Consider the following 16,904-nt stretch of genomic DNA (forward strand, 5'->3'; position numbering starts at 1 on the left):
TGGTTTCGTTTTCCTACCGCATAAGGAATGTTACGTATTAACTAGTAGTGTAATAGAGTGCAAGTGGGAGTATTGGAGTCACAAACACTCGGATGAAAACTATTATGATTTGTCACAGATCAAGGTGACACGCAATATTATTTTTAGTGGAATCTGTAAATTAAACTCTTATCAAATTTGCGCTCATTGGACAGTTATGAAAAATTATAAGCAGACCAGTTTTGAAGGCCAACTTTTTTATGAATGACGCGACGCGACTACAGAACTGGGAAAAATGAATATTTATTGTAAGTTTTTGGCCGAAGACGAAAACGATTATACATAATCTTTTGCTAAAATCGTAGCTAAAAAGGAACGTTGAAATCATACAGAAAGGCTTCAACCAAACTCTGGCTGGTTATGGACCCAGAGCCAATCATTTCACTCGGCAATGATTGAAACAAAATCCAGAACTTCGTTCTCGATCGAATTATCAACAGAACATTTGGTTAAAGGAACGGTTCGAAATTAGAATATCTAAGTTCAAAAAGACAATTTCTGTCTAAAAAGTTGACTTCAAAACTGGTAGACCATTCCGTCAAGTTTAAGTTTCTGATTACTTTTCCTATCAAACTTTTGGAGGTTTACAAATGAAAAACGAAAAAAAACACCATTATCGAAGAAAATTTGATACAGTTATCTTCCGTGACTAAAATTTTCCACAGCATAATAATGTGATCCTCCTAAGGGCCTATGTACCGCTCCCGATGTGTACACATACAATAGACTAGGAATCAGTTTTTAAAGGTTCTAATTTTCTTCTCTGGCTGCGTTGAGACATTCGACGAAGAATTTGTAAAGAAAAAAATGTATTTGTGACATAATCTGTTACAATTTTACGTGCTATACAGGCGCAACTTTTCTTGACGTAAACAAGAACTGATCTGGCAAATGAAGAATCAAATGTTGCAGAATGATATAGCAGTAACATACCCATAGTCATCTCTAGAAAAGTCGTGCTTGTAGAGCTGTACCATTCCGTCGCACATATCTGAACCATAAGACAAGCTCTCTGCTCGAATGTAACCGCCAATAACGAATGTGACCAGACGAAAAAAATTCAACCTTATATTATATTTTAATTATACCTACCACAATACAGCAGCCTTATAACAATAATAGCTATAAGTATTTTTATACAGTTTACGGTTAAATATTTCTGTTGAAAGTCGTCGGGAGCGGCGCTCGGGGCCGTAGCAAGTTTGAATACATAAATACAACACAGTGCCATAGCCGAGAAATAACCTCAAATTTATATTATTAGATTTTTATACCGAATACAAATGGATTTAATTTTTAAATATAAACAAAGGTGATTAAGTATACAGAGATTAAAGATGATATTTTATACATTTATTACAAACAATATTATTAAAGGTAAAAATGTGGAATAGACTTAAATTATAGTGTCGTATTGCAACGTGCTAAGTACCTAAGTATCATGGAGACAGGATTTTGTAACTTAAGCGAGACACGAGTGGTGAAAAATTGAATATCAATATTAATATGTCAATTTTTCTCAACTTTTCCTGTGTCTCTATACAACAAAGTAAGGGTACGTTAATTTTAGCGAAGTTATTTTTTCCACTGTGGTTATTGTAAATACATATCACATTTGAACAGGCAGTGTTGCAAGCTCAAAAAGTCAATATTGCGGTTATTTTAATGCAATAGGTCGTTTCCTTGTTGAAAGAAATCATTATTTAAACGACCTTTTAAAATCAGAATATGCATATTTTTTTAAAGAGAGTTCATTTATGATTAAAAATTATATTTAAAAAATAATGATTCCGTAAATATTTTGTTGGCATTGCTCACTATTTCGTTACGTTGTTTGCTCAATTACTCATGTATGGGATACCTTATACACAGTTACATGTCTTAGTTTATCGTCATTTATGTATCAGTAAATATTTTTGTATAATAATTATTAGAGAGCACGGTTTTGCTTTTCTTTTGATACTATTTGTTAAGCTTGAGTTATTCTCGTCAGTGACATTTATATATACCTACTGTAGCAGAAAACTTAAAAAAATGTTCAAAAAAAGTTGGCAACATTTTCTACTAGTAAAAAGCGATATTGGAATATTTATGCATTATTATTATTTAGGTATTTGCCGTCCGTTGTTTTTTTTCTAAATTTTTTGTTAGGCTCTAGATCATTATTCATTTAAAACATGCTTATCTAATTTGCTGCAGTCTTTACCACTGACATTTAGTTAGGTTCGTACCATGTTCCTAGCATTAAACACGTAATATTTATTTATAGCTCCACTAGCCAACTCTTTAAAGCTTTTTATATATGGCCATTATAATTTATGCTATATCCTATTTTTATTGCGCTTCTCTATAACAAATGGAATCAAATTCCGAAGCAATATGTGTTAACTGTGCTTAATAGGAAAAAGAACTGCAAGTTATCTTTCTTTATACCTAGTAATAGTGAGTGCTACCCGATTATGTATACTTACTTATTGTTTAAGTTGTTAACAAATAAAAGGAGAGATTAAGATTGCATTGTGAGAAATATACTTTGCATTAAATACTTATATTATCAAGAGAGCGTCAATTGTATCAAATACAATGTTTAAGTAAAAATAAAAATAATCAGTGCTAAGCTTAAAAAATAATTTAGTTAAGTGTTTTAGATTAATAAAGTTTAGAGAAAAGTTCGACTTGAAAGTAAACAGCTTAGATATTTGCGTGCAATGATGACACTCTGTATTACACTCAGGCATAAAGAATGTTGTCAGTTAAAAAACTTTCGCTGAAATTGAGGAAATTACACGTACTCAATAAATGTAAAATTTTCGCAATTTTGCAGCCTCTCAATGTACGAGTAAAAGACACACTTGACCATAAAGACTGATAGTCCGGGTTGTTAGACACCATAAATGGTTTCCATTAACTTACAAATTCTGATGTCTAAGCCTTATTAATCTAAGTTAAGAGTATAGATGATTTGAAACTCCTGTAGTGGAATATTTTTTCTAACTAGTCGCCTACCATGACGAACTTAGGTCCTAAAAGTTAAAAATTTAGGCACACAGAAAAGGAACCGTTAAAAAAAATTAATCATCTGAAATGTTGAAAGTCAAAATTTAATTTTTAAAAATATGTCACAATGGTAGCCGGCTAGTTCAAATTCCTTTATGATAAAATGCATTTATTAGTGATCTCAGGCATATAAAATCTACATATAAGAAATATTTGACAAAATTGTAATCTTATGAATGTGTTTCCGAACGTAGCGTTTAATTTTTGTAAAACGTTTTTGATTTAATTGACCCATGGTGAACAGGGCTGCGTCTAAAAACTGATTTTATTTCGATAACAGACAGATGAAGATTATATTGCACTTGTAAATAAAAAGCAGTCTATAAATTGAACGAGGTTGATCGAACATTTTGAATATTATAATGTTTAAGTTGTTTCAAAAAGCCGTGGAGTAGCTACCGGTAAATTAAGTAGGTACAAATTTAATTTTGACAGCAGCATATTTTATAATAATAATTTAAATTATTACTTGATGAAAAGTAATTAGATTTATTAAAAGGATGAGTTTTATTGCGTATAAAGCCTGGTATAGTTTCCCTGGGAAAGTTAAACCTGGATTTTATTTTAATTATGTAAGAAAACTTTAAGTAAACTATTTAGTGATAACACTAAAAGTGATGCTATCCTTTTCGTTTTTTTTCTCTGCAGAAAAGGAAAGCTGTAATTTTGTGCATTTTGGATTATTAATGATCTGTATAACAGAGTTTTCTAAATTTTTTACAGTATTCGGTCAACCTCTATAACGTATTAGTGATTTTCAATGTTCATACAATATGCAGAAATTGTGCATTCGGTTCTAAGTGACAACCATTTACAACTCTTAATAGTTAAGTATATAAAATAATATTTTATGTTAACCACTCTTATGTACATCTAGCGAAAAGATGAATAATATTTTGCGAGTTTAAATTTTTTAAACATGGCAATACCTTTTCGAAACGTGCACAATTTATTACATGGTAACCCTTTAATAAATCGAATGTAATTTAATCTATCTCTACCTATGTATAATATACAAACAAACCACGCGTAGTTAAGTAAAATGGAACGTATTATTTCGATAGTTGGCTACGAATTATTTAATTGTCTTCCATATTTGACATAGTCTTTATTATCTTGTGAGGTTTTACAATGTGTTTCAGATGTTTTTCGGTTATCGTTTCCGGTTATTTGCACTACATTATATAGTTTTTAAAAGAATTAAATAACGCAGTGACTGCGTTTGAGTGCAATATACACATTTGTTTCTGCGTTTTATTGTGTATTATATTTTATAATAATTATGTATTGCTTAGACAGTCTAAGTCTAAGTTAGACTGCTTATTAATTTTTCTAGAATCGTTACAATCACTACTCTACTATTTTTTAGTCTCAAATGACCTAGAGATAGTCTGTAAAAAGTGACTCCTCATGCGCCATTTTAACTCTATGGGTCAACTGTCATTTCAAAAGTACGGTTCACCTTTAAAATAAGGACTAAAATCTTACTGTGACATGAAAAAGTTAAAATAGCGGATGTTATTATTTCGTTATACATGCTTTCCAAAAAATTCATAGACAAAGAATTTTACTCGAACTCGATGTTTGAGAATTTAGCTATTTGAAAACAATTGGTAACTCTTCGATTGTCTTTTTATTGCGAGTTAATACGACCTATGAGTTCGAGGCATATAATACTATGAGCTTTCTCATGACAAAAATATCTCTAAAATTAGCTATGTATTTTGTCAGTTTGACGATTGATTTGCATAGACTAGTACTTGTAACGATTAACGTTGTCGTAGGTTTACAAAATAATTGGTAGCCAACATGGATGGCCTATTATTTTTACTCAGGTGCGACCGCATCAAGCTTACACTGCCACACTCGCCAACCGCTGTCATAAATATTATAAAAAAAACAAATAATAATTAATTAAATAATTAATTTTTATCATAATACAGACTTGTTGAAACAGTTCCACGATAAAAATAAGAAGTTGTTGAATTTTTTATAAAAGATAAAACATATTAGAATATAATGATCTTGTAGTCTGGATTGATTTTTTGTAAAAGATTTTATTGCGTAGTATTCAGAGCGTCCAAAACGCGCGTCGCCTATTCAGCTTATTTTTGCTACAATACTTATTTACTAACAATAAATGTTTACTTATACCGATATAGTACAATAGATATACAGATTTTACAAGATATACAATAGATTTTATACAACAAAGCCGTGATATACTCATTACAAAGATTTTTTTTTACAAGGAGCGTAATAGGCGGCGTAGGTTTTCGGATGTACGGTTTCAGTGAAATGGGTGCTGTTATATTATTACTTGTACATATTTATTGTAATATACGACAATAGACTGGTAATTTTACAATGTTGTTAGGTTTCTACAGATGTATCCACCGGGGCTGGCGGGATTCGATGTCGTTTTGTTCGCTTTTTTGTCGAACGACACAATATGATTGTGTTTATTGTCTTCCATCGATATCGTTTTCATAGGTAAATTTTATTTAACCTTTAAAGCGCGAATTTTTTCACATAATTTTATTAAGACGTTATTTAGGCTACATCCACTGTTAACCCATGCCTATTATGATGAGGTTATTAGAATTGACGCGGTAAAATATTCGCATAACTTAATTGATTGAAAGCTACTAGCACTTTTGATAAGTTTCCGCTTGACTAGGTTTCAAATTTTTTATAGGAAAAACAATATCCAAAGTGGATAAGATTTAGGACATTGCTATGATAACCCGAAAAGAAAAATCTAATGTAGACATTTCTTAACTTGATTAAAACACACACATTTCAAATGCCCATGTAGTTTAATAAATAAAGTATAAATGAAACAAACAATTTAGTACCTAAATGATTTAGGTTGCTAAAAAAACCTTCAATATCAAAACTGGTGGTTTAACATGATCATTAGTTTTGTATTGAAAGTTTCCAGTAGCATAAAGAATCGTCTTCCCTCAGCCCCGCCCACATGTTACAATAGAATATATTTTCTTACATACAAAGACACCGAAATAGACTATATGAAATTGATTTTAGACAATCCCAGAATACAAGATCGAACTTTTTACACACAACAGTTCAAAGCAGAGATTTTTCATTTTCGTTTATCCATACTATGATTTCTTCGAAAGCAGTTGGTTGCGATATGGTCACAAAGATCCAGGCGAAAAATTTAAACGTTGGCATATTTAAAAAAAAAGTAAAAATTGTAAATATTTTTTCTAGTTCTTCCAAAATGATATCAGTATTAAATACAAAATTTGTCTTTGGTTAGATCAAAAATGTATGTGTGATCTATAGGAAGTTTTATTAGAACCTTCTCGGTGTAATTTTTTATAATAATTATTATTACAATATTACTTTTTAATTACTTATAATATTATTATTATTTTCATTACGATATATTTTAAACTAAATTGTATTAATCTTGCCTAGATTTGCATTTATGTTAGTTACGTATTATACGTTTTGAAGTTGATACCATCGTATTTATGTATATTGTATTAAGGGTTTTGTTTGTTTTTTTGTCATTAATAGAAGTAAAATGTTGTAAAAAGTAAGCTCGTTGTATTTTATCAAATAAACACTTTTTAGTCCAACTGAAGCAATATAATGCAGTTTTATTTCAATTTTATATAAGTCTAAGATGGAAGATGAAAATCAATGATGGAAACTTCGCAGTGCTTGCAGAGATGGGACTACCAGTCTATTTAGACTAGACCTATACCCTATAATGTTTCTATAGAAAAGAATAAGTAATATAGGATACAATATATCGCTTATTCTTTTCTAAAAACCAGAGTGCTTAATCGCATAGCGGTACTAGATGCAAGCTAAGCTTTGAAATTGAATTAGAATTCATCCATATGCCATTTTAAAAAGATGCTAAATATAATGGTTAAGACATCGGTCTCCTACACAGATGGTTTAGGGTTTGGTCCCGGGCACGCACCTCTTACTTTTTGAAGTTATATGCGTATTAAGTAAAGAAATATCACTTGCTTTAACAGTGAAGAAAACATTGTGAGGAAACCTGCAAGCTTGAGAGTTTTCAAAGATAAATCAAGTCTGCCAATCTGCAATTGGTATAATATAATCGTGATGGATTATGCCTAAACCCGTACTTTAGCGGAGTGGCGATGGGAAAATCAAAGATGGAAATTTCGCTTAGCTTGAAAAGATATGGGACCTTTGATTTAAAATATAGACCCATACCTTGTTTACCTTTTCTATAAAAACAGTGTCTGATCGCATGGTATATAGGTTGATAGTAACTAGAGACAGAGGCTAAACTTCGAATCAGAATTCATCCTGAGACAATTGGGTATTTGCCTACTTTTGAATTTGATAAATATTATTACTTTATTATAAACTAGGATAAAAATAATGACGTACACTGAAAAAAATATTAAAATCCAACAAAGATTTAAGTCACAGGCATTTTAATTTTGGAGTGGGAGGGTCTTCTATCCCTTTCTCGCAAAACGAAAATTTGTATGAAACCGCACGAAGCTACTATGGCATTGGTAAGGTGTGACGTCAAAATGCTATATCGCTATCTCTGTCTAATCAGAAATATTTAAATGCTTATAACTTTTTTGTTATTTGGTCGATTTAATTAGTTTTTCAGTTTACGTCATTATTTTTATTCTAGTTTATAATAAAGTAATAAAAAAATTGGAGTCAAATACCCAATTTAGAAAGATCCTAAATTTAAATATTACCTATCTTCTTAACTTGCCCAATCTGAAATCGGAAAAGCTCTTCAAATATGACCAAAGGATAATCAACAAAAGACAACATGTAAATTCTATAAACATTCTATTTCAAAATTAATTAATCAACAATTATTCGCCGCTTTTTAACAATCACTTAATTGGTACTAACCTTATTCATATAGGAGCCTAGACTTAACAGCCAATAACGAATATAGGCCCAACAACAATTTCCCAAACATGACCTTCTGTATCGCTCTCAATACATCAGGAACTAATTCTATTACTTCAAAAATCATTCACCTTGTTTCAACAATCTATAGTGTAGTGTCCTTAACTCACACACATATTCATAATCATAACCAATAACAAAGATTGGCCAAAATATCCCAATCCTACTAATATTATAAATGTGAAAGTGTGGATGTTTCAATGTTTGTTACTTAATCACGCAAAAACTACTGGACGGATATGGCTGAAATTTGGAATAGAGATAGATTATACCCTGGATTGACACATAGGCAACTTTTAATCCCGGAAAATCAAAGTGTTCCCGCGGGATTTTGAAAAACGTAAATCCAAGCGGACGAAGTCACGGGCATCAGCCAGTTTTCATATATTTCTTCAACAGTCATTCGCCACGTTTCAACAATTTGTTTATACTATCCTTATTCAAATAAATGCACACGTCCATGAAAGTTAGGGCCAACAACAAACATTGGCCCAACATGTCCTTCTGTAGCTCCTTTTGGTTTCTAAACATTGTTATCAGCTTATCAGGAACATACACTTGAGAATTCGACTCTCTATTTTTTACTTCTTGTAGGAGAGTTTCCACTGTTTGGTCTGTTGACACTCTTTCGTTACCAACTAGAGTGCCATATAATCTAAAACAAAATAAACGTTTTAATAAACGAACTTCACCAACAAATGACTTGATGATTAAGAATCATTCAGTGAGCTATAGAGAGGGATATGTTAGGGGTTGGCCTGAAGGATAAGATCAGAAATAAAGAGATTCGCAGAAAAACAAAGTTTGTCAAAGAGGCTGTGGGCAGGCCATACTTGCCGTAGGAAGGATAGTCGTTGGAGCCAGAGTCTTAGAGTCTACTCTACCCACGTACGAGTAAGCATATTGTATGGGGCATCCCCCAGCATGATGGACCGACGACATAGAGGCGGCGGGAAGTAGCTTGTGACAACCATGGCCTTTCATATATTTTGTGAAAAAAATTAGGTCAGGTATCACTTTAAGGAAATAATTTATTCTTTAGATAGATCTGTATTCTGTAGGTATAGTAGAGTACGCGACAAGTCGAGATGGCAACTGGCAAGCGGTTATGACTGCCAGAATAAGTAAAGTACCTACGTGTTTTTTTTTAAATTTTGCACAAGAGAAAATAAATAGGTACAAACAACTGCGTTAGTTTCATTGAAAATTTAGGAAAATCATTGGAGATTAAATCGTACCTGTAGGCTCCAAAATATTTTAAAACACCTGTGTGGGAGCAACATTAGTCAACTTGACATGACCTGAAATTACGGTCCTACTTCGCGTCGTGTGTATGTTCGCAACAATGATAACCCTTAGAAAGACGGGACGTACAAAAGAGGCAATTAAAATCTTGAAAACTCAACAGTTTTGGCCTGAATACTTAGTTGCTACCGAACCGTGTTTACATTACACCATTCCGTAAACTATAAATTCGAATCCTCACATGTAACTTTTTACGCATCTGGTTATTTTTCAACCATACCTCATCATCATCAACCTATGTTTACGGAACTCTTCATACATAATCCATACTAGTTATTATAAATAGCAAAGTGGGTCTGACTGTCTGCCACCTTTTTAGGATTCCGTACCACAAAAGGACCACTTTGTTGTCTGTCTGTCCGTCTGTCCGTCTGTCCGTCAAGAAAACCTATAGGTTACTTCCCGTCGACCTAGAATTAAGAAATTTGGTAGATAGGAAGGTCTTAATAGCACAAGTAAAGGAATAAATCCGAAAACCTTGAATTTGTGGTTACATTCCAAAAAAAAATTAATTACAGCGCCATCTATATTCTATATGTGATTTGATAAATTAATTTTAATTTATGGATATAGATGGCGATGTTGGCATTATCTTGCAGTGTTGCATATAAAAATGTTAAAATATCTTGTACGATAGTACGGAACCCTTCGTGTGCGAGTCCGGCTCGCACTTGGCCGGATTTTTAGAGCCTATTAAAATTTGGTACAGAGATACTCGTAGCTTGCATCCCAGGGCCGGACCCAGGCTACTTTTTGCCCCAGAAAATCAAAGAGATTCTATGGGATTTTTAAAAACCTAAATCCACGTGTACAAAGTATCATGTATTCGGTACAGAAATAGCTGCATCCCGAAGACGACTAGATAAGTATAGGCTACATTTTATCCAGGAAGAGATCCCACGAGATTTTGAAGAAACCTAAATACACATAGACGAAATCGCGGGCATCATCTAGTAGATTATACAAAAAAAAATATAAACCGACTTCAATAACCACAAACACTAAAAAGTAAAAAATAATTTAATTTATTACCTACCCAATAATATATTAAAATATGAAATGCCTGGTTTAAAACCTAGTGTTTACTAAGCTATTACCTTGATCGCGAGCAATTTACTCTTATGCACGGACTCATGCATGGGAGAAAGGGGACCCAATCTCATACGTCTCACATCAATAGTGCCTCCCAACTTAAGCATCAGTGACGGCAAAATGGAAAATGCATCGGACATGACATCCAACCCACCGAATATGACGGATAGGTATATGATAAAAATACCACTGAAAAGACTTAAGAGAATCTAAGGAGATGGTTAGATAAAAATATTATGGTCTTTACAAGTTATAACTCTAAATTTTTAATAAAACTGACGCATCCGTCCATAATCAGTTAATCGCGAACATGGAAGCAAAGTCATCAAATATTCAAAACTCGAAAATATTTTGAAAAACTAAAAAAATGTTTTAACAGTTGATATAACGTAAATTAACGCCATCTAGTACAGAAATGAGTAACCAGTGATATATGAATAGTTCGTACGATGGCGCCACTGACGAAAAAATTGTTGAAGTCTTACCTAAAAGGTAGCGTAGGTCTCAGAAAATAGACTTTCTGCTTGAATTCCAATTTTTCACTACTTTCTTCATTTGCCCTGATACACAAAAAGATATTTGAATAAATAATGTTGTTATCACTAGCCTGGTGTTCATTTTTATACTTATAGATAGAATGTGCTATTTAAAAAATTATATTAATTTAATATAGTAATCATAAATCTTTTTATTTCCAACATCACATTTTTACCTTTTTGGTTTACAAATTTCAAATGGTTAGTTTTATGTTAGTCAGTTTAGTAAACAGATTACAAGTAAAAGTTAATGTTAGTTCGTTTGTGTGTTAGTCTGCGATGGATTAGGATTTATCAAGATCTTAAAAAATAATTACCCATCTACATAGAAGCTATTTTTAGCATTTATAAGTGCAACGATCATAGCTACAAGTTGAGCTTTTTGCAAGTTGACACCTAGAACTTTGGGATTGTTTGGATCACTACCAGATGCCCGGAGACTGGTGGCTTCTGCCTTCATGACGTAGATATCTGCGGTTGGTAATTGGTTTGTGATGTCCCATGCCTAGTCAATAAAGAAAAATAAATAAAGTTAAGTTTTTTATCGTGTATTAAAATGAAATACAAAAATTATAACTTCCGCGATTTTTTTACTTACAGAATCTAAAGTTGATGGCAGATAAGAGCAATTTAAAAAATGTCTTTTTTTAAACTTTTATATATGTAACCCAAATAATTGGACATAGGAAAATGGATATAATATGTTTTAGAAAATTTAGTATGGTGGCAAAAAATGTGCAAAATAGGATTTTGGAAAATTCTGCAATGTTAAAATATAATCTAAATATATAAAAGGAAAAGGTGACTGACTGATCTATCAACACGCAGCTCAAACAACTGAACGGATCGGGCTATCATGCAGATAGCTATTATGACGTAGGCATCCGCTAAGAAAGGATTTTTGAAAATTCAACCGGGCGTGAAATAGGGGTTTGAAGTTTGTGTAGGCCACGCAGACGAAGTCACGAGCATAAGATAGTTATGAATAAGAAAAACGTCCAAGGATAAAATAAACAAGGAGTTTCAGGAATTATTTCTATCTGTGAACACTTGTTATTAGCCTTAATTTTCTTCTGTTTTAATCTATTTACTTTTTCCAATCCATACTAATATTATAATTGCGAAAGTGTGTCTGTCTGTCTGTCTGCTAGCTTTGCACGGCTCAACCGTTCAACCGATTTTAATGAAATTTGGTACAGAGATAGTTTGTTCCTGGGGAAGGACATAGGCTACTTTTTATCCCGGAAAATTGAAGAGTTCCCACAGGATTTTCAAAAACCTAAATCCACGCGTCGCGGGTATCATCTAGTTAGCTATAAGTTTTTCTTGTACAATTAAAAAAAAAATTCAGAATGATAATATGAAAAACAATAAACTTACAACATCCAATATATTAGTGATTTGCATCTTCTTACTGTCTGGGTAGTCAATACTGTGGTACCTCCACTCTAGCACCTCATAATTCGCTTTATCAATGAGTGTCCAACAAACTGAGTTTACTGTAATATACACTGCTAACACAGATTTGCAACTCTAAAACAGGAAAAAGTGGTAAAATCTACCTACTAGGTAACTAAGTAAACTAATTGAAATGATTTTTATTGCAAGCACCTTTACAGAACGAAAAAAAAATTAAAAAAAAAAATTGACTCCAATTTATTTTTACTTAAAGCTTCTTATTGTAAGTAGTTACATAGCGCACCAAATTGAGAACTCCTCCTTTTTGGAAGTTAGTTAAAAAGACACAAATAAAAAATAAACCACCACAGAGAACTAAAACCACAAATGAAATCAGGTGGGTTATTATGAAAACGTCACATAAAAAATTTAAAAACTACCTGTCTCAAAGTCTCAGTTAAATGTGGATGCAGTACTTGACCCTTGATCTTTTTACTGAGATTCTGATCATTTTTTGGTGGTCCATTTATTATACTATCAAACAATTTTTCAGAATTCTTCTTGGTGAACCCATCTATGGTCTTTATATCTGATAAGTTTTTTATTTGACCATTTTTTTGAACCCATGTAGTGAAATTCTTTAGCCTCGCTTTAGTTATCTCATATCTGTAAAGCAAAGTGGGATCTGTACTATCGTACAAGAAAAAACACTTTTTATCTAAATTTTTATGGCAGCTATTTTGAATTTTTTGTTATTTGTTGTTATAGCATCAATAGAAAACCACATGCTATGAAAATTTCAATTTCAACCTCGACCTACACAAGAGGCAGCTTGGTGACAGACAGACAGCGGTGGCTTACTAATAGGGTCCCATTAGCACCCTTCTGTTACCAAACCCTAAATTACAAGTAGTTTAGTATAAACTTTTCAGACAAAATATCCATACTATTTTTTCGTAGCCCATCCATTAAACTGATTTTGATGAAATCTGTATACATATAAAATTCAAAGTCTTGACACTGACTTATTAGAGAGAGAGAGAACTTAGAAGTACAAGGATTGGTTGTCACATAGGTAAAACTTGCCTGAATAATTTAAGCTACGCTGACGACATGGTACTTCTAAGTCCCTCAATCAGGGGAATTAGAAGATTATTGGCCATCTGCGAGCATTATGCAATGGATCACGGCCTGAAGTATAATGTTAAAAAGACGCAGATGATGTTATTCCGCTCAGGTAGAGGTCCGGAGAGGATTCCGAAGGTTTTTTTTAGATGGTGTACCTATTGAAAGGGTGGATCAGTTCAGGTACTTAGGGCATATCCTAACTGAGGACTTGCGTGATAACCGCGATATAGAACGCGAACGGAGGCTCTGGCTGTTCGGTGTAATATGCTCGCACGTCGGTTTGCACGGTGCAGTCCTGAGGCGAAGCTGACGCTGTTTAGAGCATATTGTCAATGCTTCTACACGTGTCAGCTTTGGTTCAACGCCACGAAAAGTGCACGTAGCAAAATCAGAGTGCAGTATAATAACGCATACCGCATTCTGATGAAACTGCCTAAATACTGCAGTGCGTCGGGCATGTTTGCTGACGCCAGAGTGCCCGATTATTTCGCGGTTGTTAGATCTCGTGTTGCGGCATTTTGGTCCCGCATCCGCGATTCTCAAAACGAGGTCCTCAGGGTATGCTCTGAGTGCCCTGAGAATCCCATACTGAAGTACTGGCTTGCCGTACATCGTGACAATAACCGTAAATAAAGTACGAACCTCCTATTTGGGGGCAATCTCTAATTTTAATTTAATTTAAATTTTATTATTGTATATGTTGTAACTTTATTATTTTCATTTTATTATTATTATTTTTAACAATTGTACATTTGTATTTGTATTTACTTTTATGTATGTTCAATTGGGTGTTCAAAGTTGCCTAAATAAATGACTATTTTATTATTATATATGAACGCAAAGCCTTAACCCCTGGTCCTTGAAACATGAAATTTAAAGGGTGTGTTCTTTGTAACGAATAGGTATCCACTAAGAAAGAACTTTTCGAAATTCCACCCCTAAGTGGGTTAAATGGGGATTTGAAATTAATGTAGTCCACGCAGACAAAGTCGCAAGCATAAGCTAGATTGTTTTAGGTAGCTTGCATCCCGGGGATCAACATAATGCTTTTTGTATCAGAAAGGTAAGTTTATGTTTAGTTTCAAAGAGTTTTAACATAATCTACTTTTCCTTAGGTAAATTAAAATTATGTAAACAAAACAAAATGTCTCCGAGAGCTGTGTAACACAGCACTTTAGGCATTCTAAAGTAGGGTTTGGAATGATTCTTCACTTTCATCACAGTTACTTATACTTATTAGAGCTTGTGGTAAGAATGACCTATGCCCCTTGCATAGAGCATCATTTATAGTGAATTTACACAATGCCACCTGGCTCATCCCGCCAGCTAAACCCAGCAGCATGTGAGGATCCAACATTACGCGTTTCTGCAAGGAACGGCTTGTTCGCCTTTCAAGTTAGCTAATGAAAATGGATTGTAAATAGGTACCCATAAACACCTTGACAAAAGGGATATATCCTCATTCATAACTTTCAATATCTTTTCTTTCTGCAGCTCTGAGTACTTATTCTCCAGCTCACCGCCAAAACATCGATTTACTATGGTAAATACACATCGGGATGCCTGGAAACATAATATTACCTTAATAGGTAACTAACAGAAATCAAAAATGAATACAAGTTTTATTCAGTTGGAAGTAAATCTTACCCTAAATTTTACTGACAAGCCAAACATTTTATATCCTTAAGTATCCTTTTATCGATGACGGACTGACAAACTTGTTAAATTATTATACAATTTTTATATTTTTGGGGTTATTCCCAACATCCCTATGCGGCATCCTTGTTTTTGTTTACATCACCGACAATAATTACATTTTCAACATGACATTGACATTGATAATGACTGATAATGACAAACAAATTTGACATTGATGTAGCACAGACAAAAAAATTCAAAGTGAACTTTCAGATCATCTCGTTCTCGATTAAAATATGATTAGGTACGAGTTAGGCATTTTTTGAGCTTTGAATAACATGTTTTGGTTATCAAATGAGACCTACAAAATGATAATGATTTACAAAAGTAGTGCCCTCTATAGTTTACTAAAGAAATTACCTTTCAAGCATTTTGCTTTTAAAATAACAATTATGTCATGTCTTCACAGATGGCGTTAGTTACTTAACCATAAACTTATTCATCTTATCTTGATCGCCATATTTTGAAAATCTAATTATAAACGCGGATTACGGACGCGCTTACTGTTTAGTCACTAGGCCAACTCAAGATATCTGAAAGAAAATAAAAACTTTTGCTGTTTGAAATCGGATTTTTTTAACCACAAATCACAACACATCTATTATGTACCTAGTTATTTTATTAGTTAGGTACCCACCTATTAGATTCGATAAATTTGCTTTTAAGTTCGGGGACAAAGTAGGTCATTGGGTTATTGGATAGGTTTAAGTAGGTACCATCTTGTAAATTGATCGCGGTGGTAGGTAGGTACCTACCTACTACGTACCTATCTACCCAAAATTGAAAACATTGTAAGAATTGAGAAGGTAGATGTACCTACCACCCCTGCAGCATCAAGATTTTGGGCAAAGGGGTTGGAGCCAACTTGGAATGTCAATGGAACAGCATGAACTTGGATGTCGTTTCAAAGTTCCAATGACATGGTCCGAACAAAACTCATGAACGTCTGTCCATAATAATATTATGAATCGGTTCAATAGAAGTACTTAGGTACGTAGGTACTAGTGTAAGTAGATAATATAGGTTGGAACTAGGAACGGTGAAAGCACGCTAGATTTGAAACAATTATTAACTATAAGTGGGTAGGTAGGTAGGTAAGGAGCGAGACCAATAATTAATCTATGTAGGTACCTAAGTATAATTATTTCGTGATTTAAAAAAGGTAGGTAGGTATGCCAAATAATGAAATCCAATTCGATTATCCACTAATATTGTTAATTAGAGCTGGTATGATGCTGAAGATATTCAGTTTCAATGAAGTTAATGACCTTATAAAATATTAGATATAAAATAGCCTACCTACCTAACTCAAAAGTAATACAAAAATTCAATTGACCTTAAAAATCAATTAAAAAGGAAGAAACAAATGGAACGATACGCAAGCGCAACTGAAATTATTACATTAGAATTAGAATGTCATTTTTGATCGTTCAAATTTGTTCAAAAATAGAAAATTCCAAAATTACAAATTCGAATTGAAGTGTTGTGTCAAATTTTAATCTGTCATGAATACTGCTGAATTTTGAGGAAACAGTTACGCCTTTTAAATCGATAATTAGCATATAATTAGTCAAAGAAGAGAAGTAGACTAATAAAGAAATACGTATTTGTAGATAAGAAGTACAGAGCAAACCAGTTACAGCTGGATCGTCGAATCGAGGTCACCGAGAAAAGAAGAGACGGGTATATTCG

At 33.0% G+C, this 16,904-nt stretch overlaps 1 protein-coding gene and 1 long non-coding RNA gene across 6 annotated transcripts in view; one reads left to right on the top strand and one right to left on the bottom strand.

Moving 5' to 3' along the window:
* The window catches only part of LOC138403241 (uncharacterized), a 251,882-nt gene that overhangs the window by 74,214 nt on the left and 160,764 nt on the right, over nt 1-16,904 (top strand). The window lies entirely within an intron of this gene.
* LOC117988104 (uncharacterized) lies at nt 7,913-15,701 on the bottom strand. Of its 5 annotated transcripts, none has more exons than XM_069502973.1 (7): nt 15,573-15,701; nt 14,943-15,077; nt 12,827-13,052; nt 12,369-12,521; nt 11,306-11,493; nt 10,938-11,012; nt 7,913-8,710 (listed from the first exon to the last, which is right to left on the bottom strand). In XM_069502973.1, exons 2-7 carry the CDS (start codon nt 14,975-14,977, stop codon nt 8,455-8,457), a joined length of 933 nt encoding a protein of 310 aa, XP_069359074.1. In that variant the 5' UTR covers nt 14,978-15,077; nt 15,573-15,701; the 3' UTR covers nt 7,913-8,454. The 5 variants fall into 5 exon arrangements, with proteins under 5 accessions (XP_069359074.1, XP_069359075.1, XP_034831094.1 ...); XM_069502974.1 differs by having other exon boundaries at nt 14,953-15,077; nt 15,573-15,699; XM_034975203.2 differs by lacking the exon at nt 15,573-15,701 and adding an exon at nt 15,162-15,342 and having other exon boundaries at nt 14,953-15,077.

This window comes from Maniola hyperantus, chromosome 14 (genome assembly GCF_902806685.2).
Source record: "Maniola hyperantus chromosome 14, iAphHyp1.2, whole genome shotgun sequence".
NCBI lineage: Eukaryota > Metazoa > Arthropoda > Insecta > Lepidoptera > Nymphalidae > Maniola > Maniola hyperantus.